The sequence below is a fragment of the Acomys russatus genome, chromosome 20 (assembly GCF_903995435.1).
Source record: "Acomys russatus chromosome 20, mAcoRus1.1, whole genome shotgun sequence".
Taxonomy (NCBI): Eukaryota; Metazoa; Chordata; class Mammalia; order Rodentia; family Muridae; genus Acomys; species Acomys russatus.
In genome coordinates, this window is record NC_067156.1 from 53,525,402 (window position 1) to 53,550,273 (window position 24,872).

Here is a 24,872-nt window from a genome sequence, read left to right on the forward strand (position 1 = left end):
GAAGGATCTAGCTGTTCTTTTCTCATAGTCCTATAGCCGTAAATCAGAGATGTCTGATGAATCTAAGAAATGGCCTCAGATCAAACCACCTTTCTGCTCTCCCCTCAGAAATACTAGAGTACAGAGTGAGTAACCCTATCCAAAATGCTTCGGACCAGAAGTATCAGAGAGTTTAAAATGTTTAAAAATTTTTGCAACGTTTACTTACCCACAATGCTTACTGCATTGAACCCAAATTTCAGTGGATGTTGAAATGTGTTTGTATCTACCTCATATACATAGCCTGAGAGTTTTGACTGGCCTGTGACGTGAAGCCAGGTGTGCAAGTTTCTATTTGTGGTATTACATCAGTACATGAAAAGTTACTAGATGTGAAATATTCAAGGTTTTGTGTGTTCAGAATAGGAGTGCTTAGTTGGTATTCAAATGCCCTACTTGGGATTTTACTTGTAAATGGTTCAGAGTTTGGCTTTCCAGCAATGCTGTACCACATAAGCTGTGCCTGTGACGATGTCATACTGAGTAAGCTCTCTCATGCTACCAGCTGAATCTTTTGAGACCAGGCATATCGTTCAAAGTCTACCCAGTAACCCTAGGTGGTAACTTCTGTTCATTTTCCCGCAGAACAGTGATTCTCAACCTGTGGGTCGTGACCCCTTTGGGGGTGTGGCATATCAGATACCCTGTATCTCACATATTTACATTAGGATTCATAATAGTACCAAAATTACAGTAGCAATGAGATAATTTTATAATTGGAGGTCACCACACGTGATGAAATGGTATTAAAGGGTCACAGCATTAGGAGGGTTGGGAACCACTCCCGGAGAACAAGAGAGGTGATACATCCTGCTCCAGGCCACATAGATAGAATTGTGAAGGTAAACCAGGCCTCCATCACCTGGTGTCCAGATCGGTGCTGTTAACCACTCCTGTGCCTTCCGTTGACCTTGGTGGCAGCACGGCTGGTCCCCACTGGGTGACCAGCTACACCACCCTCCTGAGATGGAGGTTCCAGTGCTAAGACAAAGAATGTAAAAGAAAGGAGCTTGCCGCCCCTGTTCGTCTTGTGCTTTTGTTTTCAGTGTGCGTTGAGCCTCTCAGAATTTCTGGGAGTGATTTGCTAGAGGGAAAGTAAGACCAATGCTAAAAATGTGAGCCCTTGAGCCAGGCAAAGCCAGATGGAGGGGTGTCTCTATAAACCGGAGTTGGAGTTAGGGCCGCATGTCCTTACCACCAGTGAGGGAGGAGAAAGCTCAGGCTAGCATGAAGGTTCCTTGTCCCTTAGGTTCCCTTTTGTCTCCCCTGCCTGTCATCCCAGGAGCCCCGGCTTTCGTACACTCCTAGGAAAATCCTGAGTGACATGGGACCTGATTGGGGGAGCAGTTCCTTGTGAGAATCTGGGAAAGGACCTGGGGCACAGTCCCTGTTCTGTCCCACAGCCTTTCCTTTGTAGCAAACTACAAGCAGCCTGAACCGGCCAAAGCATCTGCTGTTAACACCAGCCCTGACTGCAGCCACTTTGTTTCTGTTTTGTGTGGTTTGTTGGTTAGTTTGGAGGTTTGTTGTTTTGTTTTTTTGAGACAGTGACTTACCAAGTAACTCTGGCTGGCCTGGAATTCACTATATAGACCAGTCTAGCCTTGAAAACACACACACACACACACACACACACACACACACACACACACACACACAGACAGACACACACAGACACACACACACACACACACACACACACACACACACACACACACACACACACACACACACACACACACACACACACACACACACACACACACACACACACACACACACACACACACACACACACACACACACCCTGCCTCCCCAGGGATTAAAGAAATGAGCTACACCTACCCACAGGCCCTTTTGAAGCCTGCACACTCAGCTCTCACCTCACATTCTGGCCAGGTGCTCTCCCAGGCTGAGCCAGAGCTCTTGGGAAAGCTGGCCAAGCTTGGCTTCAGCTGCTATAGTTGGCTTCTCCATCCCCACCCCCACCCCCTTGACAGGAGATTGCCTTGCCCCAGATACCACCTGTCTCTCAGTGCACTTAGTGCAGCCAACAGCTGAGTTCTGTGGAGCCTCCTCCAAACATCTTATCTCCAGGTGTGGTCCTCACTTCACTCCCCTCTTTTCAGTGACAGCTTCTGGCTTAGCCTCCATGTGTGCTTACTTGCCTTCCCAGAGCATCCTTGGATATATGGCACATGTGCACACAGAGAGAGAGACAGAGACAGAAACAGAGACAGAGAGGAGAGACACAGAGAAAGATTGAGAGATTTCTTTTAATTAGTTTTTCAAGACAAGGTTTCTCTGGGTGGCCTTGGCTATCCTTAACTCACTTTGTAGACCAGGCTGGCCTCAAACTCACAGAGATCTCCTGCCTCTGCCTCCCTGAATGCTGGAATTACAGGCATGTGCCACCACACCTGGCTCACAGCCACCTTTCTAAAGCACAAATTCCCTCTGCTTGTGACCCCGTCAGAGGGCACCAGCCCTAGTGACACCCTGTTCTGCATGAGGAGCTGGAACTTTCCAGCAAAGAAACCCCAAAGGGATCTATTGTGAAAGCCAAAGGGACCTTGGTTCCAGCTGCAGTGCCAGGCCCAATGACTGATGCTCACTTGGTACCAGGTGCCCAGTCTGTCTGTGACTTCCAGGGCACCCATCCCTCCCTGGCATGGGTAGTGAGTGCCGGTAGTCTGGTTCATCATCCAGCTTGGTGATCCTCAACTCTGACTTGGCAAGAAAAGCAAGAAAATGTGAGTCCTGAAAGGCACAGTGATCACACAGAATGGAAGAATCTGGGCCACGGGGACTTCAGGCTGTGTAAAGTGGTGGAAATGCGGAGTCCGTGGTGCCAGAGTCATACTTGCTTGGTTGGGAATGGGAAATAAGAGCTGCAGAGGGAAGCGGGCACTTCTGAGGGCGTTGGATACATGGTTATTTTGGTCACTCATTATTTTGATCATACTGATTTGAAATGTGTACAGTTTAGGTTCTCTAAGTCATCCCTCCGTAAAACCAGGGCCCGGTTCCCATCAGATGAATAGCCAGAGCATCTCTAAAGGTGGAGACATCACCAGACCCAGAGGTTCCAGGGCATGCTTGGGTCTGTAGCCAGAGGATCTCCTGTAGTGGACGTCCCAAGGTCCCCAGTGTGAGTCCGTGCAGTGGCTAGAAGAGAGTCTTCCTAACAGCAAGATTGGTTGTTGGTTTTTTGGTTGGTTTTTTTTTTTTTTTTTTTTTTTAATTTTTAAAAATTAAAAAAAAAAAAGCAGAGTGCTTCCAGACAGCTCAGCCTTCCTTTCTAGAACAGCCTGAAAGAAGAAGTGGAAGAGAGGGAAACTCGGCTTCTCAGAATTCAGTTAAATGCTTTCTTGAGCAGGCATTACTTGCCCTCACCTGTCTGCTTGGGTTGCTAGAACAAAATTCCTTAGGCAGGGTGATTTATAAACAACAAAAGTGTTCTGGAGGCTGAGAAATCCAGTAGCTAGGGACTAGCAGATTCGGAGTGTGGTGAGGCCCACTGTCTCTTCATTGAGTTCTGCGTCCTCAGCCGGTGGAAGACACCAACCAGCTCTTTTGGGTCTCTGTTATGAGTGCTGTATCCCACTCCTCACAGCTGAGCCCCTTGTGATGGAATCACACTCCCTCCCTTGACACTTTGATGAGGAAGACATGAGGATAATTCACACAGCATTCAGACCGCACCACTTTTTCTCAGAGCTCTCTCTGTGAGAGTTAAAATGCTCTGGGAGAAGAAAAGGAACATTACATTTAGTTTTTGTCCTGTATGTACATGTATGTTAATGCCATGAGCATACACATGCCAATGGAGTTGATTCCTTTGGTGTTGCTGTGCTTTGTGTACCTTTGCTTAAAATGTTGTTTTTTAATTTTTGACAGCAACACCAGATGCGGGAGAAGATCCCAAAGTCACGAGAGCCAAGTTCTTCATCCGAGATCTGTTTTTGGTAAGCACTTTTGTTGCCCTTCTGTCGTCTGCCACCTAACAATTACCTTGTTCTCTGCAGTTCGATTATTTATCACTCTGGGTTCTCATTGTTTCTCTAAATCCTGAGCGGCGAGAGAAGCAATTAGCCTCCCCTGCCGGAGTGAGCGCAGGGACTCCAGAGAGGTTAGCCCTCTCACTCAGTTCCATAGAGCTTCCTGCACAGCCGGAAGGGACCAGCAGGTAGCAGGGCTACACTGCTCACATGCGTCTTCCAAGCAGAAGCCAGTCAGTCCTTCTGCAGAGTCAAGAGTGCACACATTCCAACCTTGGTGCCTGTTTCCTCCATCAAAAAAAGTACCAGCAGGATGACACAAAAATGAACTTGCCCAAATTCTGCTCCCCTCTTCTTCTCAGCTTGCCATGTTTGCTGTATCCTTTTTTGTTTGTTTTATTGTTTTGTTTTGCTTTTTCAGTATATATGTTAGACATATGCCACTGAGCTATATCCCAGTCCTTGTTGTTGTTGTTGTTGTTGTTGTTGTTGTTGTTGTTGTTGTGTTAAGACAGAGTATATATAGTCAGGCTGGCCTCAGAATCACTGTACAGCCCATGATGGCCTCTAATTTACATTCCTTTTACCTCTACCTCCATATATGCAGAAGCTGATCAGGCATGAAATAATGACTTTGGCCTGGCATGGTGGCACATGCCCTTAATCTCAGCACTCACAAGGCAGAGGCAGGTGAATCTCTGCTGAGTTCCAGGCCAGCCTGGTCTACAAAGTGAGTCCAGGACAGCCAAGGCTACACAGAGAAACCCTGTCAAAAAAAAAAAGAAAGAAAGAGAAAGGAAAAAGGAAAGGGAAGGGAAGGAAAGGAAAGGGAAGGAAAGGGAAGGGAAGGAAAGGGAAGGAAAGGAAAGGAAAGAAAAGGGAAGGAAAGGGAAGGGAAGGAAAGGGAAGGAAAGGAAGGGGAAGGGAAGGAAAGGGAAGGAAAGGGAAGGGAAGGGAAGGAATGATTTTGGTAATTCAAGCCTCAAGGAGTCATGGACAGTTGTGTTGAAGTACATAAACTTCTTTTGAAGAGAAGAAGAAGAAGAAGAGTCTGGCAGAGAAGGGAGTAGATTCAGGAAGAAGTCTATTGTGAGGGAGGGCCCCAGGCAGTGTGAGCACTCTCCTTAGGGGAAGGTGCTAAGTGTGATTCTGTGTGACACAAGCGCCACCCTATCCCCCACAGGAGGAGGCAGGAGCCACCCTCCACAGGCAGGAGGAATTTAGGACCAGGTGGCCGCCTGGGAGCAGGAGAGCCAGACAGTCACCCTTCAGTGTCCCACCAGTCACTGCAAGCAGCTCTGTCCTCCAAAATCAGCAGTGAATCCACACTTAAGACAGGCTGGCTCCCAAAGCCTTAAAGTCTTTAAGACTGATCACAGTGGCTAAGAGGTTATACTGGTGTTCAAGTTCTGGTATGATGGGTACACCACCATGTCCAGTGTTGTGGGGTGCTGAGGGTAATCTTCATTACATGACAGGCAAGCACTGTGTCAACTAAGCTGCATCTCCAGCCTATTACTGTGTCTTAGTCCTCAGAATTGTGACAGCCTTGTGTTTCTTAGGCTATGCAAGCCATTTTGACCAACTCACTTCAGAGTTTTCTTACCTTGGGCATCCTCTCCTCAAGCCCCAGGAGTGGGGCCACAGCCACACAGATTTCTTTGTTGTTGTTGTTTTCTGAAACATGATCTTACTGTGTAGCTCTATCTGGCCTGGAACTGGTTACATAGGCCAGGCTGGTCTCAAACTTACGGTTGACTTCCCAGGCTTCCTGAGTTCTCAGATTCCAAGCATAGCAACCATACCTGGCTTGCTCAGTTCAACTGATAAATTCATTTTGCATTTTTAAATGAAAATTAGCGAATGAATTGGGTTCAAGGAGAGGTTTAGGCTTTTTGAAGTATGCAAATTCAACCTGATAATAACTCACTTCCTAAATGGATGTTGCCCCAAACAGGGACAAGTCAATAAATTACATAAGAAAATGTTTCTATCCCTTACTTTTTCCATACATACTGGCCAGGTATCCTACCTGGTGCTTTAGGGCCAAAGGGCATTTGTTTCTATGTCCTTAAGCTTAAAAATGAAGAAATGGGTCAGGCTGTAGCTCAGCGGTAGAATACTTTGCCTACCTTGGGTTCCATCCCCAGCAACAAACACTGTACTCACAGGGGAGGTTGCCACCCACTCTGACCCCTCTGAGAAGTTTCATAACCACATGTACATTTCCCCAAGACTCTTGCTTTGATCCTAACAGCTCCCTCTCTGATGAGTCCCAAGATGCTTTGCAGACAAAAGATGTTGGACAGGAGGCCATGTATGGGATCCTTCCGGTGACCATGTGTAGCTGCTGAGGGTTTGGGAGCTTCCAAGGTGGCATTCCATAGAATAGCATCCCACAGGCTAGAGGCTTCCTTACAGGTCTGGATGCTGAAGTTTGGAGTCAGGTGCCAGCAGAAGACCTAATCCTGAGTTGCTCTTCTTGGTTCATGGATGGCATCCCCACTTTGTGTCCCCATGATCAACATCTGCCTGTCTGTCCCGACCTCCTCCCCTTACAGGGACATCAGTTGTGTGGCACTCAAGCTCAAGCTGATGATGACTTTATTTAACTGTAATTGGCTCTTTAAAGATCTTGTCACCAAGTCGGGTGTGGTGGCACACACCTTTAATCCCAGCACTGGGGAGGCAGAGGCAGGCGGATTAGATCACTATGAGTTCAAGGCCAGCCTGGCCTACAAAGCAAGTCCAGGACAGCTAAGGGTACACAGAGAGACCCTGTCTCAAAAAAACAAAACAACAGAAAAACAACAAAAAAAAGATCTTGTCACCAGGGCTGGAGAGATGGCTCAGAGGTTAAGAGCACTGACTGCCCTTCCAGAGATCCTAAATTCAATTCCCAGCAACCACATAACCACATGGTGGCTCACAACCATCTGTAATGTGATCTGATGCCCTCTTCTGGTGTGCAGGTATACATGCAGGCAGAGCACTCTTTACATAATAAATAAATACATCTTTTTTTTTTTTAAATAAAAAAGATCTTGTCACCAAAATCAGGCACATCCCGAGGCATTGGAGGATTCAGCTCTAACATAGAAGGTTCGAGATGCAAATCAGCTCTGCCTTTCTCTAGCCTGACCCAGGTAGCTTCACAAATGGATCATGTTTAATCTTGTGCTTCCCACAGCCGACAGCAAAAAACTTTTCTCGTACCAACACACACACACACACACACCAGGCAACATTCCACAGCCAGCCAAAGTCAACTATGTGAAAGGGGCAGAAGTTTGACTAAGTTACAGCCATCACATGTAGATACTTAGATGCACAAGGTGGCACAGGCCTGTGGTGAGGCAGGAGGATGGCTGCAGTTATGGAGTTCAAGGTTTATGTGTACAATATAGCCAGACCATACCTCAAAATAAATATAAATGAATGAAAACTGTTAGAGATCAGTTCCTTCTCCCTACTAACACACATATAAGCAGAATATATTTACACTAGCAGAGTTCCGTCCGCCAGGGCAACGTAGACAGGTGCTGGTCCATTCTGGAAATCTTAGCCTGCCTTGTTCTCTTCAAAGCCTGCACTGTTTCAGTTCAGACTCAGCGCCTGTGTCAGAACAAACTTGTCTGTCCTGGCACAGGCACGCCATCTATACAGTTTATAAAGACAGCAGCCAGTCGGCCTTATGTCCTCTCTCATCCCTTTATAAAGTGTCCCCTAAGCTGTCTCTCCTCCCATCTGGCCGCACTGGGCCCTGACATCCGGAGCACAACATTCTTTTTTTTTTTTTTTTTTTTTTTTTTTTTTTTTTTTTTTTTACAGCGGATCAGCACGGCCACGGGCGACGGCAAACATTACTGCTACCCTCACTTCACCTGCGCCGTGGACACGGAGAACATCCGCAGAGTGTTCAACGACTGCCGGGACATCATCCAGAGAATGCACCTCAAGCAGTACGAACTCTTGTGAGGGCTGCCGGCCCCTCCCACTTCCCCTCCTCATGGCCGCCTCTCCTCCCGCCCCTCCCCCTCCTCCAGGCCCCCTCCCCTCCCTCTCGGCCGCTTCTGGAGGCCGCTTGTGTCTCCTTAGCCTGCAGTGTCTGTCCACCCCAGCCATGGTAGGGCGCGTAGTGAGTGTCTAGTGTCACTGGGCTGCCGTCTGTCCTGTCCTAGGGATGCCTCCATGTGACCACCAAGCCTCTGGCTACCTCTGTCCCCCCCCCACACACACCCCCAGGTTTGGTTCTGTAGCTTTTGTTTTCACTGGACTAAGCACCCACCGGTCAGTTTATATCACTGCAAAGCCACCAACTCTCACTTGGGTGAGAGTGAGTTTTCTCTGGGTGGGAATCTATTTATTCTATTCGTCTTTTCAAAGACAGCCTGGTAAGGGGTGGGGGGGGATACATTGTTTTCAAGTTCTCAAGCATGATCACAGAATTGTCCAGAGAGTGCCATGCTGTGTGGCTCTTTCTGGCTTTCCATTTATGAAGTGTCAGGCCAACAGGCATCTGCCCCTTCTGATCTGCATTGGCCCAGGGAGGCTTAGCATAGACCCAAGCCAGGCACCACTGAGCAAGAGAAACATTTTTCAGCCACAGTTCAGTGGCTATAAGCCTGGGGCACTTCTTGGAACCTTTCACATTTAGGCAGAAAAACCTGCCACTTTCACTACTGCAAATTGTGTCCTGTCTAAAAACAAAGTCCGCTCTGCACCTCTAATGACAGCTGGGCGTAGTCTCTCCTATCTTCCTTTTTGTTGTTGCTTTAGTAGATTGTACAGACCACAAGACGTAATACTCTTTTTGTGTGACTTACTAAAGAGGCCTCCTTGTAGAGCCCTGTGCCTTGGTGGCCGCCACATCTGTAAGGAAGTATATCCCAGCTGTGCCCAGCTGCTTGCAGCCCACACAGCCTGCCCCTCCCCAGCGGGGAATCGGTAGTATCTGTTCCTCTTAGGATATTTTTACCAGCTTGGTACATAGGGAAGATTCGTTGAGTTTAGAACCATCCACCTTACCAGCAGTAGCATCCCAACGCTGGAGCTGTTGCAGCCCCCTGCTTTTACTGCTCCGAACCTCAGCTGCTGCAAACACTTGGATGACCCGATTCCAAGGCATAAATTACAATCTATTCCTTATTCAGGGTCCCAAGGGTTCTTTTCCCCTCCAGGATGAAATGTTTCTGATGACTCCTTCAGGTGCCCTAGGTAGGAGCAGACCAACCATCCCTTAGTTTAGCTCTATACATAGTCTCTATCATACCAAAAAAAAAAAAAAAAAATGATGGTCAGAGAAAAAAACATAATGGTGTCAGTGCTGTGTAAGACGGTATCTTCTGAAGATGAGATACTGCAAAGCTACTTACTTATTATCTCTCTATCACCATTGCTAGGATGACCCCGGCACCTAGTGCATGCTGGGCAAGCACTCTGTTGCTAATCCACATCCTCAGCCATAACGCCAGCCCCACAAAAACCTTTATTTTAAATGTAAAGACAAAAGAAATGGCTGTTCCTCACATGTGCAAAACCTGCAAATGCAACCTCGAGTTACAGTAGGACACTTAAAACATAACAGTTGCTGCAGCGGTGCACTGCTCCCTCTGTATACGGCCGAGGCTTTCTGGATGGTTCTCTTAGGCTTAACATTATCTCTAAAAATGTCCAAAGTTAAATTCTCAACAGTACAAATATGAAATATGTGACAGCCTGCACCTGTTCTTCATCTCCTTATTGTTGTTTCAAGTTTATCCCATAAGTCGGCATTGTATGACGCTTTATAAACTTCATCCTGGTTGGCATGCTTTTCCGTGAAAGGGTACAGCACATTCCTTAGCCCACAGTTGCTGTCTTCTTGTGCCACTCTTCACCATTGCACAAAACTTCCATCTGGAGCCAGGCGATGGTGGCGCACACCTTTAATCCCAGCACTCAGGAGGCAGAGGCAGGCGGATCTCCGAAGTGGAGGCCAACCTGATCTACAGAGGGAGTTCTGGGACAGCCAGGGCTACACAGAGAAACCTGTCTTGAAAAACAAACAAACAAAACTTCCATCTGAACATACACATGAAACAAAAGTGATTTTCAGTTCCCCCTGCACTTCAAAGCAAAGCAAGAAGAAAACTTGGACACACACACAAAAAAGTGAAGTTTTGTACTTCTGTGTGCTATTGAAAAGTTCTGTAGGGGCTGAATGGATAACTCTGATAGACCACATGCTTAGCATGCGTAAGACCCAAGCTCAATCAAATTAAAAGAAATACAAATAAAACCAGATCATTAAGAATGATCCAGACTCCTCAAGGAAAAAAAGAATATGCTTTCTCAGACAAAATTATTATGCCATTTATTTTTAAATGTAAACATTCATGTCCTCCTCCATTTTTTCAAGTTTTAATTATCAACAGGCATTGAACTCAAGTGTGACAACATGGTCTCCTGGAGAGAAAATTACACTTACCTAAAAATCTAATTCCATTAGCACAGAGACACAAAAGCCTTTAATCTTGTACATTGGATCTGTACTTTTGAGCATACAACTTCATGATCTATAAGAAACTGAGAGTCACCTCACAGAAGGACAAAGATAAAATCCTAACTTTTGGTGCACACATAGCCTCAAGTGTGCACCAAAGTTGATGGTTCCTTCCTGGGGAAGCAAGGGCTGTGTCATCATGCGAGTGCCAGTGTCCATAACATTTACATACTGTACAGACATTGATTATACATATCTTTGATAAAATGAAAAGGCGAATTTGTTGTAGAGCACATGTTCCATTTTTTTTTTTTTTTTTTTATAGCATGAGAACAGCGCAGCCAACTGTTTATTCTGTAGTCACTGGTGATGATTCAGAATTCCCATGATGTGCACAAGGACAACCAGCATTTCCTCTCCTCCGTGACTTACACGAGCCCTGCTGGAAGTCCTATGTCTTTGGCTTTGATTTATGGTACCATATGCAACAATCACTGGCTCTTCATCTTCTCGTGTGCATCCTGCACAGTTTCCAACCAAACAGAAAAGATGAGAGCAAACGCTCAAAGTGAGCTAAGATGAGGACTACGAGGAAGCCAGCTGCTGCACCGTATGTGGTCAGTACCGTGTCCTCAAAAGGGAGGTAGCACTTGGAAAGAGCGTAGTCTCTGGATGTCAGGCTGCCCTGGGAAAGAAATAGAAAGTTTATGCTACAGGACACAAGTCTGACTTAGAGGCTGTCTCCTATGTTCCCATGGGTACAGGAGGGAAGAGCTCTCTTCACCCAGGACCAAGGGGCTTAAAGCCATGACAAGTTACCACCTACCACACAGGTGCTGGCTAAAGAAAGAAGCTGAAAATGAGCTGGCTTGGGAAGGAGGTCTGGTATCCTGACCCCTCCATTAAAATGTATCCCTCCCACAGTAGAGCATCCCCGGGGGAGACCAAGAGGCGTCAGTCCCAGAGGACAAGAGTTTCCCTATCATTTGATAGCAGAGCAGTGCCCTCCTGCATCTCCATAAGCTTTTCATTGTAGGCAGTTTGCAGCATGGGATCAAGGTAGCAAATGTTTTTACCTACTTGAACTTGAAAACACAAAGAGCCCCCACCTTTTTATAGCTAGGACTGTAGAACAGCAGAGCAGCAGCGTTAAGACCAGGTGCGAGAACCCACAGTTACAAAGAAGGTATGTCACCGAGTCAACACTTGTCACCAACTTGGAAATTCTGTAGTATGTGTGCCTGGCACACTTAGAAAATGAAATATGACCAAGTCTGTTAATGAGTAGACAACTGTTTCCTTGGAAGCAAACTGGCACTTCCTGGACCCCACCTCTGCTCTCGAGATAAAATTCTGGCAGCTGCTCCTCAAAGTCCCAGCCCCAAAGCCACAATCTGCCTATTATTTGTCCCCAGACAGGTGACTAGAGACGGGCGATGTATCCAACTCAGAGTGCAAAAGGGGCGGTTTATTTCTGGCTTTTGTACATTTTTACAGATTGCAGCCATTAAGTAGTTGAATACTGTGTTGATTTTAATACTCAAGAAAGCTTTCAGAGAAAAAATAAATAAATAAACAAACAAAATAAAGGTTTACGTTACCATTATGAAGCTGGGGTTGTTTCTGTTCCTCCAACTGAAGGATGGGACGCTCACCTCAGGGGCTCCCCCGGGATGGAGCACCTCGCAGGCGCTGTGCGTGTGGCCACTCAGAACCAGCCGAGGCCGGAGCCACCACAGCAGCTGGAAACCAAGGAGACGCAGGCAGACGGTCAGCGCTTAGCCTGGCAGTGACACCGGCATGGCTTTGCCAGGGCTACTGACTGTGCCACTAATTCCATTCAAACAAACACAAACCCTTGATGTGTAAGGCTTCTATTCCTTCAGATCCCCTCCTCCTGGGAAGCCTCAGAGCCCACTCTTCCTAGCACAGATTTGCATATACTAATTTTATTTTTATAAACTTGTTTCATAAATATTTCTCACAGATATATTTAAAATATAAATTTACATTTAATATCTATATATTTACATTGTAACATATTTCTATATCATAATACATAAATATTACATATTACGTGTACATTTCTTAAATATACATAGTTGGGAAAGTACACTTCTAATTAAATCCTCCAAAATTAGAATTAGACTCTAAATTTCATTTACACTCAATCCATTTATGTTGACCTTTAAATTTTTGTATGTAAAGATTATCCAAGAACATAATTTTAATTGAGATTAGGAAATAGTGGATCTACCAAAGGAGGGAAAAGGAACAAAGAGATTGAGCAGAAATCTGAGATGGTGTCAAAGCCCTCTGCTTCCTGCAGCTGGTAACCACAAAGGCCCTGTGTGTTCTCTGTCCCCATGTGACATTGGCATGAGGTCATATCACCACACACCTTTTGCGAGGCCTCCCGAGAAAGAACATCATATTTCTCCTTAAAGGGGACGCTTCTTTCCTCTGGAGGAGCCGCATCTTCACCAGAACAATTAGCATCACTGGCCCGATAGAGCGGGTAGTGCTGTCCAGAATGAAGGTGGCATCAGTGAGATTCTCAGATATGTGGCTGGCTACTTTCCTCCCCCCTCCCACCCACCCCCTGCAGCTCACCTGCAGCAACACTGGGGCGGATGAGGGAAGCTGCTGCTTGCCCTCACACTGGCTTGATCCCTGCACCTGCTGGCCAGAAGTCACCTGGTTAACCCAGCAAACCCAGGGCTTACCACTGGGAGAGGGAAGCGGAGCTGGGCGACTGACAGCCAGTGTGCCCACTGTGGCACAGAGTGCCACTTCAGCGCAGAGGCTGAAGCTGTTCCAGTGGTCCTACCTCTCGGGAGCAATTCAGTTTACGAGAGATGTCTCTGAGTTCAGCCTCCGCTTCCGAGCATATGCTACAACCATCCCCTTCCATTGCGACGCTGTTGACCATCACAAAACTGAGGCAGACAGGAGCAGGCAGAGGTCAGGCCACTGGACGCATGTGTGAGCCTCTTTTCCCTTTGTCCCCATAGAAACAACATTATGAATCCATAGTGTGAGGTAAGAAGCCTGACATCAGCTTAGTCCCAGCTAAAGACTATGAGTTAATAATGGTGAAACAAAAATAGCATGACACCCAAGATCCGATAAAGCTGCACTTGTTTATGTAATGAAAGACCGACCCAACTTGTAACTGGTAGGAAATCCTACATGAAAGAAGTCATGGGGTCTGACTAGCTCTCAGTCCAAGCATCCAATAGAAGTCTGGCCTTGGGCAAGCTCCTGAGCCTTTGTCTCACCTGTGCAGGCGTGGGTATGGCCAGGAAGCCTACACCACCAGCTGGTGGTGAAGGGTTAGTGAAATAGTGTAGCGGGAGCTCAGAACAGCAAACAGTAAAGTGGACTCAGGGAGCTCACAGGACACACACACACAGTCAGCAAGGAAGGCTGAGGACTGCATGTGGATGGGTACTGACGTCGGCTTGGATAATCCCTAACCGGGAGAGTAAAGGTCAAGTCTGGCTAACCTCGACTTTTGTAGCATTTTTATAGACTCTCATGAAAACATGCTTTTATTTCCTATGCACATGCCACCTAGGCATGGAAAAGATACCTGTCAGCAGGGCTGCTTAAGACCTAAACAGCTTTTGGTATAAGGCGCTGAAGTGGCCTGGAATCTGGTGAGCATGTATAAATTCCAAAGCACTACAGTTAGGCAGGAATGACTCAATAACATCAGTCCCGTGCCTATGCAGGAAAGGGAAGTACTGCTGGAGAGACTGACCTCTTACCCCTCCCCCCTGCCAAGGGTTATGAAAAAGGAGTGCTGGTGGGAACAACCATGATATTTTCATCACCAGCTCTTGACAATGATGGTCTCACTACAGTGGCGTTCTGGGACCACAAAGGGAGGGACAGGACAGTGAAGGAGGCACAGTGAAGATGTTCCGTCCACTGTGTGGATGTGCCAGAGCAGGACACACAGTTTCAGAGGTTGCACTGCCAACACAATGCAAAGAAGGTCTAGAGTGGTCCTGCTTATGGCCTTTTGGGGTGGGGCAACCCAGTGACCAGACTAAAGGCAGGTTGCTCTCTTCTAAAGGTCAAGGCTGATGAACTAGGAAGGCAGAGCTATAGAAACACCTGGCTGCACCTGAAATGCCAGGATACCGTGCCTATCAGAGCAGCCTTTGTAAAATGGGACAAATAGATTTGGATCAAATGAGAAGGTGCCTCAGGATGTACACAGCGGCATGTGCCTACAGTCCCAGCTCAGGAGTTTGCCACAGCAAGGGCAACATAGCAAGACCCTGTCTGCAAAAACCAAACCAAAACAAGAAGAGCCACAAAGGCATCTCTATACAGTGGACTGCTGAATGAATGTACACAACACCTGGGACCGTGCAGCTAGAACGCCACGCTCACAGTGAGTGGGCGGAGCCACAGGCTGACTGGTTCTTTGTGGGTGCTTCTAAGTGTCCCATCTGCCCATTCCCACAGTGACCATCAGCAACCAAGGTACCAGGTAAAAGAGAACAAGGGTCTGACCGTATGGCAACCACTTTTGAATAAAGATAGGTTTGGGCTGGGGGTGCAGTTTGGTGGAAGGGTCTTAGGCTCTGGGCATCACCCTCAGCACCTCTTTTTTTCAAAAGTTGATAAGAATTCCCAGATAATACTCACTTAACTCCTTTCCGAGAGAACAGCCTTTCAGAGCTGAACACTTTCTCAAACCGCTTTATTCTGTATGTACTCATCCTGTATGCAATTATAAAAAGAAACACGCTTTTCAGGTCAAGCTGTCTTAGCCCCCATGGAGTTATGATGAACATGAAAAATAATTTCTCCCAGGTATGGTGGCACATGCCTGTAATCCCACCACTCAGGGAGGCAGAGGCAGGTGGATCTTTGTGAATTCAAGGCCAGTCTAGTCTACAAAGTTTGAATCTAGGACAGCCAAGGCTACACAGAGAAATGCTGTCTCAAAAAAAAAAAAAAAAAAAAAAAAAAAAAAGTGAAAGAAGAAAGGAAAGAAGGAAGAGAAGAAAAGAAAAAGAATTTCCATAATGAGGTATTATTAACTGGCCCCAGACAACTGAGTTCAAAGGTCGGTTCCACTGCTTATCCTGGGAGGGCAAGTTTCTTAGTGCCCTGGGACCTCCGAGGAACAATAAGCAACCGGACATGAAAAAGAGAGGAATTAAGTACAGAAAGTACTTAAAGTGACTGGTACATGAGCATCATAGCACACATAGTGTGAGATGGCAAAGGCTATGTGGGCTTATCTGACTTCTAAAGTAGTTTGACATTTAATCGAGGGGCTGAAGGCAGGAGGATTGCAAGTTTGAAGCCAGCCTGAGCTACATTGGAAGACTGAGTCTCCAAAGACAAAAACAAAAGTAGCCAGGCGTGGTAACACCTTTAATCTTATCACTTAGCAGCAAAGGCGGGTAGAGTTTGGGGTCAGCCTGGTGGTCTACATAGTGAATTCCAGCCAGCTTGAACTACACAGTGAGACCCTGTCTCCAAAAAAATAAATAAATAAATAAATAAATAATAATAATAATAATAATTTCTTCTCATGATATGTACAACTCATTCATGCCAGATATTTGTTAAGGGTGCAAACATGCCAAGATTTTTTCTAATTAGGAAGCCTCCATTTCAGACCCTACACCTTTAAGGAAAGCAAATTTCTTCTGTAAAGTACAAATAAGGTTTCCCCCATATTTTAGCAACTTTAACATACTAATGGTTGATCATTCTCAAGGCACACACGTTTCACACACTACTTACTGATAATGGAAGCCAACGTCGTGGTTGCCAATGACCACCTTCAGCTGCACATGGCTGTCGTGCCTGAACATTTTCTGGAACCTCTGCACATCGTCTGCCCAGGCCTGAGGGAAGAAGAGCCGTAGCTAAGAGCCTCAAACCTTTTTCCCTCTGGCAGAAAAAAGACCTGCCCCTAGGCCCAACACAAAGTTTTAATTCTATTAGCATCTATTAGCAGCTGTGGAAAAAAGCAATAGAATTTACTACAATAAGCTGAGGACGTTTCCACTTTGGGACACCACACTCAGGGAAGCCAGGATCATGACTTATGACACAGAAAAGAATTTGGGAAAGAGCCATAGGAAGCAGTGAGATTTATTAAGTGTCCACACTGTAGATTTCAGAGAAGGCATTGAGGGGAGGATGTGCGAGTGACTTGAGTGCTGTGTTTTTGTTTTTGTTTTGTTGTGTTTTGTTTTGACTTTTAAAGTCACATTGTCAAGCTGGGCATGGTGGCACACGCCTTTGATACCAGCACTCAGGAGGCAGAGGCAGAGGCAGGCGGATTGCTGTGAGTTCGAGGCTAGCCTGGTCTACAAAGTGAGTCCCAGACAGCCAAGATAACACAAAGAAACCCTATCTCGAAAAAACCAAAATAAATAAATAAATAAATAAAATAAAGTCACATTGTTCAAAGGATGTAATTTGCAACAGGTTCAAAGGTAAGTTTTAAAATTGGATAAAATAAATATGAGCTGTTTACGTATTTCTCACATTGAAGAATTTCCAATGTCAGGCATAGGCCTGATTCAACATCTCAGAGGCAGACATGGGAGGAAGATCACCTATTAGTTGAAGTTTTAAGCCAACCTGAGTTGGTTTAAGCCAGCGAGTTTCAGAGCAGCCAGGGCTAGACCCTGTCTCAAATACAAAAAAATAAAATAAAATAAAAACAAATTTCCTTTTGTGAATGAAGTTACAACATAAATGATGAAGACTACTGTTTAGTGATGAGAGGAAAGTGTTGCTAGGTGTCCTGTTTGTTTCTGCTGTGATAAAACACAGACCAAAAGCAACTTGGGAAGGGGAAGGCTTATTTCAGTTTACAGATTATAGTCATTCATCAAGGGAAGCTAAGGCAGGAACCCAGAGGCAGGGACTGAAGAGAATAATGATTGTACCAGCCTGACTCCGTCCCCTTCCCCTCCCCCACCCCCCCCCCAGCTCACATTCAGCTACTGTTCTCTCAGAACCAGGACTGCCTGCCTAGGCGGGTGGCTCCACCCACAGTGAGCTAGGCCCGCCTCCATTGATTATTAGGAAATGGGGAAAATGTTCCAAGGGCCCATCTGATGGAGCTAATGTCTTAATTGAGGCTCCTCCTTCCCACGTGTCTCTAGAGTTTGTGTCAAGTGACAAAATCTAACCAGCACAAATACATTCTGACCAGGCCAATAATGATTCATTTACTGGCTTAGCACTCTCATTTGAGAGCACCAAGGAAAACAAGCCTTATCTCTTTGACAATCTTCCCTGATTGCTGGGGGGGGGGGCAGGGGGTCGTGGTGACCCACGCCTTTAATCCCAGCACTTGGGAGGCAGAGGCAGGCAGATCTCTGTGAGTTTGAGGCCAGCCTGGTCTACAGAGGGAGTCCAGGACAGCCAAGGCTACACAGAGAAACCCTGTCTTGGGTGGAGGTGGGGGCGAGGCATAATGAGCAGGGCGTTCTGACTGCTCTCTTTTGTGGAAAGCATTACATCATCCTTGTGCCTTGCAGAAGTCTCAGCCCCGGAACACAGGAGAAGCTCACAGCAGATCCCTGTGGCTCCTTTTGCAACTCTTCCCTCATTGGAAAGGAAAGCAGAGTACAATGCCAAGTAACTAATTCACACAAAGTACAGTCAAACAGGGGGATAAAGCTAGGGCTAGAACGAATCTCAGTGGTAGAGCACCTACCTAATACACACAAGGCCTGGGTTCAATCCCTGATGTCAACAAAGAAAAAAAAAAAAGAAGTACATGAAGCTAAGTACCCATCTCAACATGTGTGCTGTAATTCTGGTTACAGGTGAAAGAACACCATCTTGCCTATTTCTACTGTTCCCCAGGAGGCTATAGGATTTTCAATTATAATGTCAGTCTCACCACATATTTCCTACATAGATAAATAAAAGATTAGCCGGCCTAACACAAGACTGGCATTGAGCAGGAACCCCAAGGATTTTTAAAGATAGGCTGTATTTGGAGCTCAGGGTCCAAAATAAGAGCCTGGCACATGCTAAGCACCCACTCCACTGGTGATTGATATCCCTGGCCATAGGACAATACATGCCCGTTATCAGAACTAATAAAAACTCCCAGCTCACGAGGACTTCATTGACTGTCTGCTGCCAAAGTAAAAATCCTCAAGGCAGAATCAGAACCCAGGTCCTACCTGGGCAGAGCTCCACTTCCCTTCATCAAAGATGTCTCCCAAAATGAAGACGACTTCCGGTTGCAGCAACCACAGAGCTGTCTGAAAGGCTCTCTCCATTTGCCACTCCCTTGAGAAAAATTAAAGTATCAGTCTGGTTCTTGGGTAAAGGAAGCTACTTGGGCCTTCCCAGGCATTTAGAGGGTGAATTAGCCTGGTGTGGGGGGACATATCTTTAATTCCAGCTCTCAGGAGGCAGAGGCAAGCAGAACTTCGTGAGTTTAGAGTCAGTCTAGTCTACATAGCAAGTTCCACGACAGTCATGGCTACATACTGAAAGCCTGTTACAAACAAGTAAATTAACTAATCAACAAAAGCAAATAAAAAGCGAACAAATAGGACAGTCTCTGTCTCCCATGGCTCCAATCTCAGCTTTCAAACAACCAATGGATTTGCATCTGATCAAATTTAGGGAATTTTAGGCTGCCCTTCTTTCCACTGCAATCCCGCCCCCAAATCCTCAAATGCCCTAAAGCCGTCAGTCCAACAAGAGAACCCAGGAATTTGGAAGAACGTAACACAGCTTCCAGAGAGGTCCAGCAGGTTTACAGAACACTGCGAAGATGACTTACAGCTTAAGACTCTTTCTCTGTTTGTTCATTTGTTTGTTTTGGTGGTGCCAGGCAAGCAGGCTCTAAGGGGCTACAAGCCCAGCTCAAGCGTCCCTTCTTAAAAAGACCTCAACTTCAGAGTTACAGGGAAACAAAGAAATGGCTACAGTAAATGTGGTCAATTCAGATATGAGTGATCCCAAAGGTGAGTTCAAAAATGGGGAAAAAGCATCTAGGGTGTTCCGTCTGACAGGCAGTAGTTTAAAAGCCCAGCTCCATCAGTGGGTAAGAGTAGCCTGGCGAATATAACCATTCTGGTACCCAATTTCTTCCTTAGTTACAAAGTTTTTTTGTTTTTTTTTTTTAAGAAAACTATATTGTTGCCAGCACAGTGGTGCAGTCCTGTCATCCCAGTACTACTGGGAGGAAGAGGCAGAAAGATCGTGAATTTAAGGCTGATGTGTACCACATAGAAAGACTGCCTCCCCCCAAAATTAATTTCTCTATTACAAATGTAAAGCACTCACTTTTGCCAGGCATGGTGGCGCACACCTTTAATCCCAGCACTCAGGAGGCAGAGGCAGGCAGATCATTGTGAGTTCGAGCCCAGCCTGGTCTACAAAGTGAGTCTAGAACAGCCAGGGCTACACAGAGAAACTCTGTCTTGAAAAACCAAAAAAAAAAAAAAAAGCACCCACTTTTGTGGGACAGTGATGGGACTAAACTAGATGGTGCTTATAGAGTGACAGCACAGCACAGGCACAAGGAAAGTGCTGTGCTCCTCTGTCTGCCCTTCCTTTTCCCTTACCAACTCCAGCTAAAGTCACTGTCCGAAGGCTCCCCCTCCCTCATCGCCATGGCTGCTCCAGGAGGCATCTCCTCTAAAGAGGAACGCTATGTCTTACCTTACAGAAATAAAAGAAAGTTGTTGTTGTTGTTTTAATTCGAGTAGTTTTGTTTGTTTTGTTTGTTTGTTTGTTTGTTTGTTTGTTTTAGGCCCCAAGTATTTGGTATACATCTCTACTTCAAAGTTTGACGTTCCCAAGCCAGAGAGGGCCCTGTGACAGGACACCAGCACAACAGCAGTGACAAACAGAATGGGAAACTGAGCAGAGTGGCTGAACTTGCAAGCCCCACTCACAGTCTGGGAACTGTAGTCTAGCCCTGGCCTTCTCTAGCTCATGTCTCCACTGGCCAGAACTCTTCATGGAAAGACCTAGAAGAAGCCCCTCACCCTTCTTTCCTCTTGCCTCTTTGACTCACACTGGGAACATCACACACACACACAAACACACACATACACACACACACACACATCCTGCCCACTCCGCCAACCCCAGGCCACCCAGGCCTACCTCATTGGGAGGGTTTTAGAAAACAAGCTGTGGTGAGGAGAGTTAGAGGTGGGTCTGCAGCGTCCCCTGAGGGCTCACATGTGACCGCTTTGGTTGCCCACTGATGGGTTTGGGAGATGACTAGGTCATAAGGGACTGAACCACGCCGATACAGCAAGTTTAGGGTGGATTCACAGTATGGCAACATCATTGGAAAGTGTGACCTAGCTGAAAGGAATAAGTTGATGGGGACTTTGTTCTTGGCTCCTTCCTGGCTCTCTTTCTGCTTCCTGGCTCTACTCTGCAAACTTCTCCCCCAAGACACCCTGCTTCACTTCAAGGCCAGACATAAGAAAGCGAAACACTAATGATCTGAGCCCCACAACTGTTAACCATAATAAAGCTTTCTCCTTTTAACTTGCATGAGAGATTTTGTCTCAGAGATGAAAAGCTAACACAAAGAGCAGCTGCAGTATTAGCAGCGGCTTGCTGGGCAGAGCCCCGCCAACGTCTGTCACAGGAGCCAACGCCAGTCTCTGCCCAGTTGAAAGAATTGTCAAAATGTGGTTCAAACCAGACCTGCAACCTCAGCTCTCGACAGGCTGATAGGATTGCCACAACTGCAAGGCCAGCCTGGGCTTCATAATAAGTTAAGGCCAGCCTGAGCTACGCAGTGTCTGTCCCAAAAGGCAAACAAAAATATGAGGTACAAACAAGGGAATATAGTTCAGTTTTACAAAGGAACGCGATCCTGGCATGTGCTACAATATGGGTAAGCCCTGAAGGATATTATGCTAAGCGATGTAGCCAGTTACAGGAAGAAATGCTATGTGATCAGGGCGTGGTGGCGCACGCCTTTAATCCCAGCACTCGGGAGGCAGAGGCAGGCAGATCGCTGTGAGTTCGAGGCCAGCCTGGTCTACAAAGTGAGTCCAGGATGGCCAAGGCTACACAGAGAAACCCTGTCTCGAAAAACCAAAAAAAAAAAAAAAGAAAGAAACACCATGTGGAAGGCAGGCACAGCGGCACACACCTTTAATCCCAGCACTCTGGAGGCAGAGGCAGGTGGATTGCTGTGAGTTTGAGGCCAGCCTCATCTACAAAGTGAGTCCAAGACAGCCAAGGCGACACAGAGAAACCCTGTCTTGGAAAAAAAAAGAAAAGAAAAGAAAGAAAGAAAGAAAGAAATGCTGTGTGGTTCCTCTTAGCTGTGACGTCTGCTGTAGCCAGGTTCACAGAGACCAGAAACACAATGGTGACTTTCAGGGACAAGAGAAGAGAGAAAAGGGAGAAATTGGTGCTTCGTGGGCAGAGTTGCAGTTCAAGAAGAAAACATCTGTAGATGGATAGTGGTAACAACTGTGCGACAGTTTGAAAATACAAACACCACCGTGAGTCTGTGTAAAAGCAGATAGGTGACAGTGGGCATTGTGTATTTTGCATTGATTCAAAATAGAGAACAAGAAAAACTTGCTAGTGAAAAAACAGACTAAGCTGGGGCAGGTCAGAGTTGAAAAGACAAGACCTCACCCATCCTCAGAGAGACAGGCACACACCTGCCTCATGCCTCTGGCTGCCCACAGGAGCCAAAAAACCCAATGTGCTCAAACTCACACACCACCAAGATGAAAAGGCATTCTTCTGCCCAGGAACCATGCCCACATCCCAGAGGGCATGTGGGTACCCTCTTCATACAGCTGTGAGGTGTCCTATAGTAGCCCAGTGATTGCCAAGGAGGCAGGATTTACAGACTCCACAAACTCCCAGAACTACTCAACAGCCCAGACCACGCCCTAATTACAGGGCTCTGTAGATAATGCGTGCATGGTGATTCTTAGGAAAAATTCAAAACCCTGAATATCCTGAGAGAGAAAAGCAGCTGTAACTGAAGCTTCTCAGCTGACCTGTAGGGAGAGGGCCATGCCTTTCTGCCTACAGAACTCCAAAAGAGTTCCCAGCTGCCCCCAGCCATAGCCCCTTACCTCCGTAATTTGTCCAGCCAGTGGCCTCTTATCTCTCCAAGTAAATGGGTATCAGCCAGAAACATGGCTTTCAGCACAGGCTCCTGCCTGCCACCATGGGCTGGGGTCTTCACCTCAGGCCAGCGGCACTGAAAGATGACCAGGTAATAGATGAAATATTCACAAAACAGGAGCACGGAGATGACAACAACCGTGAGTTTCAGCAGCAGCAACGCTCTCCTCCTCCTCCTCCTCAGCGGGTGGAAGTTCTGTCTTCTCAGCCCCCAGCTGAACAGAGCCATGTCTCCTGCCCAGGAGTCGCCAGCAGAAGAGGACCAAGTTCATCAAGAACGCGCCATGGAAGCCTGAGGAGGGTGGCAGTGATGGGGCCCAGCCCGAGCTGTACCTACAGGGAAACAGAAAAGAAAAATCCCTGAAGCCGGGCATGGTGGCGCATGCCTTTAATCCCAGCACTCGGGAGGCAGAGGCAGGTGGATCGTTGTGAGTTCGAGGCCAGCCTGGACTACAAAGTGAGTTCAGGACAGTCAAGGTTACACAGAGAAACCTTGTCTTGAAAACACAACAAAACAAAAGAAAAAGAAAAATCCCTGAAACTTGATTATGTATGTTTCCACAAAGGTGGGTTTGCCCTGCAAATTAGTATTGGTACTAGCTACTGCAGAATTCCCCGACATGAGCTCAGGATGAGAGAGCCTGGGCATCAGAGAAGCCACGATAGGAGGTGAGGCCATGGGCAACAGTGACCAGAGGTTCCAAAGGAGCCAACAGAGAAAGGAAAGCCACATCTGCACAGTTGGCTTTCAAACAAAAATCCAGGAACTGCATTGGGTCATAGACACAGGGTCATGAACACACTCATTGCTAGAGGGTGGACAATTGTCTCTGTGAACTTCAGGCTTCAGGACTATTCACACCCACAACACAGAAAGAGAGTCTGGGTACGGTGGCACACACTCGTAGTCCCAGCACTCAGGAGACAGAGAGATCTAGGAGTTCGAGGCCAGCCTAGTCTATAAAGCCAGTCCAGGACAGCTAAGTCTATACAGAGAAACCCTGTTTCAAAAAAAAAAAAAAAAGTGCCTGGCTCAGCTTTTTAAAGAAAGCAACAGAGAGGAATGGGGGGTGGGGGGGAAGCTAGTCTTGTGAGCCCTGCTTGCCCAGAGAGTCAACAAGCCACCTCACCTTTGAAAGAATGCTATTTGTAGTTGTGTCAAGGCTCCAAGTTGGCATCTGCATTCCAAAATCAGGTTATAGCCATCTGAAATAAAACAGAAAATGTGTTTTGATGCTGAGTTAGATTTTATTTAGTGAACTAGCAACTAGCAACATGACTGTAAAAGTACAAAGAAAGCTATTTTGGGTTTTTTTGTTTGGTTGGTTTGGTTTGGTTTTGGTTTTGGTTTTGGTTTTTTAAGATTTATTTTATTTATTGTCACATTATAGATGGCTGTGAGCCACCATGTGGTTGCTGGGAATTGAACTCAGGACCTCTGGAAGAGCAGGCGGTGCTCTTAACCATCTCTCCAGCCCCTGTTCTTGTTTTTTAATGACTGGCATCATGTTGTCTTTCTAAGGCTAGCAATGTGGCTCAATGGAGAATCCTTTTGATTCCCCACATCCCAATCAAGTTATCAGTCTTAGTTTGGTTTCTAGATAAACACGCTGGCCATAAGCAGCTTAGGAAGGAAGGGTTTATTTGGCTCACACACCACAGGTTACAGTTCACTGAGGAAAAACAAGGCAGGGACTCAAGGCAACCTGGAAACAGGAACTGTAACAGAGACATGGAGGAACACTGACTTTACAACGCTCCCCCCCCCCCAGCCCCCCACCCCCCATCCCCCACCCCCCCTCACACACACTAGTTCACTTTGCTTTTTTATACACCACAGGACCACTTGCCCAGGGATGCCTCAGTGGGCAGGCCCTGCCACATCAGTCATGAATCAAGAAAATGCCCCCATAGACTTGCCTAGAGACCAATCCGACCAGGGCAGTTCCTCAGTTGAGATTTCCACCTCCCAAATGTGTCTAGGTTTGTGCCAAGTTGACAAACTGCAACCATCACACAAGTCTTTTGAGCTATACAAAACACACAGAGCATCGTTCTGTGCAACCCAAAACAAACGAATTGCCACCATCTACAACGAAAAGCAAAATATTTTTCTCCACTGACTGATGGCTAATTTCGGAGCTATTATCAAATATTTCAAGCATCCTCCAAAACAGCATGAAAATTAATACTTAAAT

At 46.4% G+C, this 24,872-nt stretch overlaps 2 protein-coding genes across 4 annotated transcripts in view; one reads left to right on the forward strand and one right to left on the reverse strand.

Moving 5' to 3' along the window:
* Gnal (G protein subunit alpha L) overlaps positions 1 to 8,075 on the forward strand; it is a 124,392-nt gene extending 116,317 nt beyond the window's left edge. For both annotated transcript variants that reach the window (XM_051163474.1, XM_051163475.1), the window contains exons 11-12: positions 3,940 to 4,007; positions 7,872 to 8,075. In XM_051163474.1, the coding sequence (XP_051019431.1) occupies positions 3,940 to 4,007; positions 7,872 to 8,018 (215 nt within the window). In that variant the 3' untranslated portion in view covers positions 8,019 to 8,075. The remainder of the gene's footprint in view (positions 1 to 3,939; positions 4,008 to 7,871) is intronic.
* Positions 8,076 to 10,868: 2,793 nt separating this feature from the next.
* Positions 10,869 to 22,938, reverse strand: Mppe1 (metallophosphoesterase 1). Of its 2 annotated transcripts, none has more exons than XM_051163479.1 (9): positions 22,623 to 22,938; positions 18,717 to 18,825; positions 16,303 to 16,406; positions 15,190 to 15,264; positions 13,355 to 13,463; positions 13,138 to 13,203; positions 12,926 to 13,048; positions 12,126 to 12,266; positions 10,869 to 11,209 (listed from the first exon to the last, which is right to left on the reverse strand). In XM_051163479.1, the coding sequence occupies exons 1-9, from the start codon at positions 22,901 to 22,903 to the stop codon at positions 11,027 to 11,029; spliced, it is 1,191 nt and encodes a 396-aa protein (XP_051019436.1). In that variant the 5' UTR covers positions 22,904 to 22,938; the 3' UTR covers positions 10,869 to 11,026. The 2 variants fall into 2 exon arrangements, with proteins under 2 accessions (XP_051019436.1, XP_051019435.1); XM_051163478.1 differs by having other exon boundaries at positions 13,138 to 13,206.
* Positions 22,939 to 24,872: the final 1,934 nt, after the last annotated feature.

What these genes read in the sequence shown, in the direction of transcription:
- Mppe1 (XM_051163478.1), bottom strand. Translation starts at nt 22,903, where the DNA reads ATGGCTCTGTTCAGCTGGGGGCTGAGAAGACAGAACTTCCACCCGCTG. An exon ending in GACGTTGGCTTCCATTATCA is followed by an intron (nt 15,265 to 16,302) that starts GTAAGTAGTGTG and finishes AATTGCATACAG; the next exon opens with GATGAGTACATACAGAATAA. An exon ending in TTCTCTCGGAAAGGAGTTAA is followed by an intron (nt 13,464 to 15,189) that starts GTGAGTATTATC and finishes TGTCTGCCTCAG; the next exon opens with TTTTGTGATGGTCAACAGCG.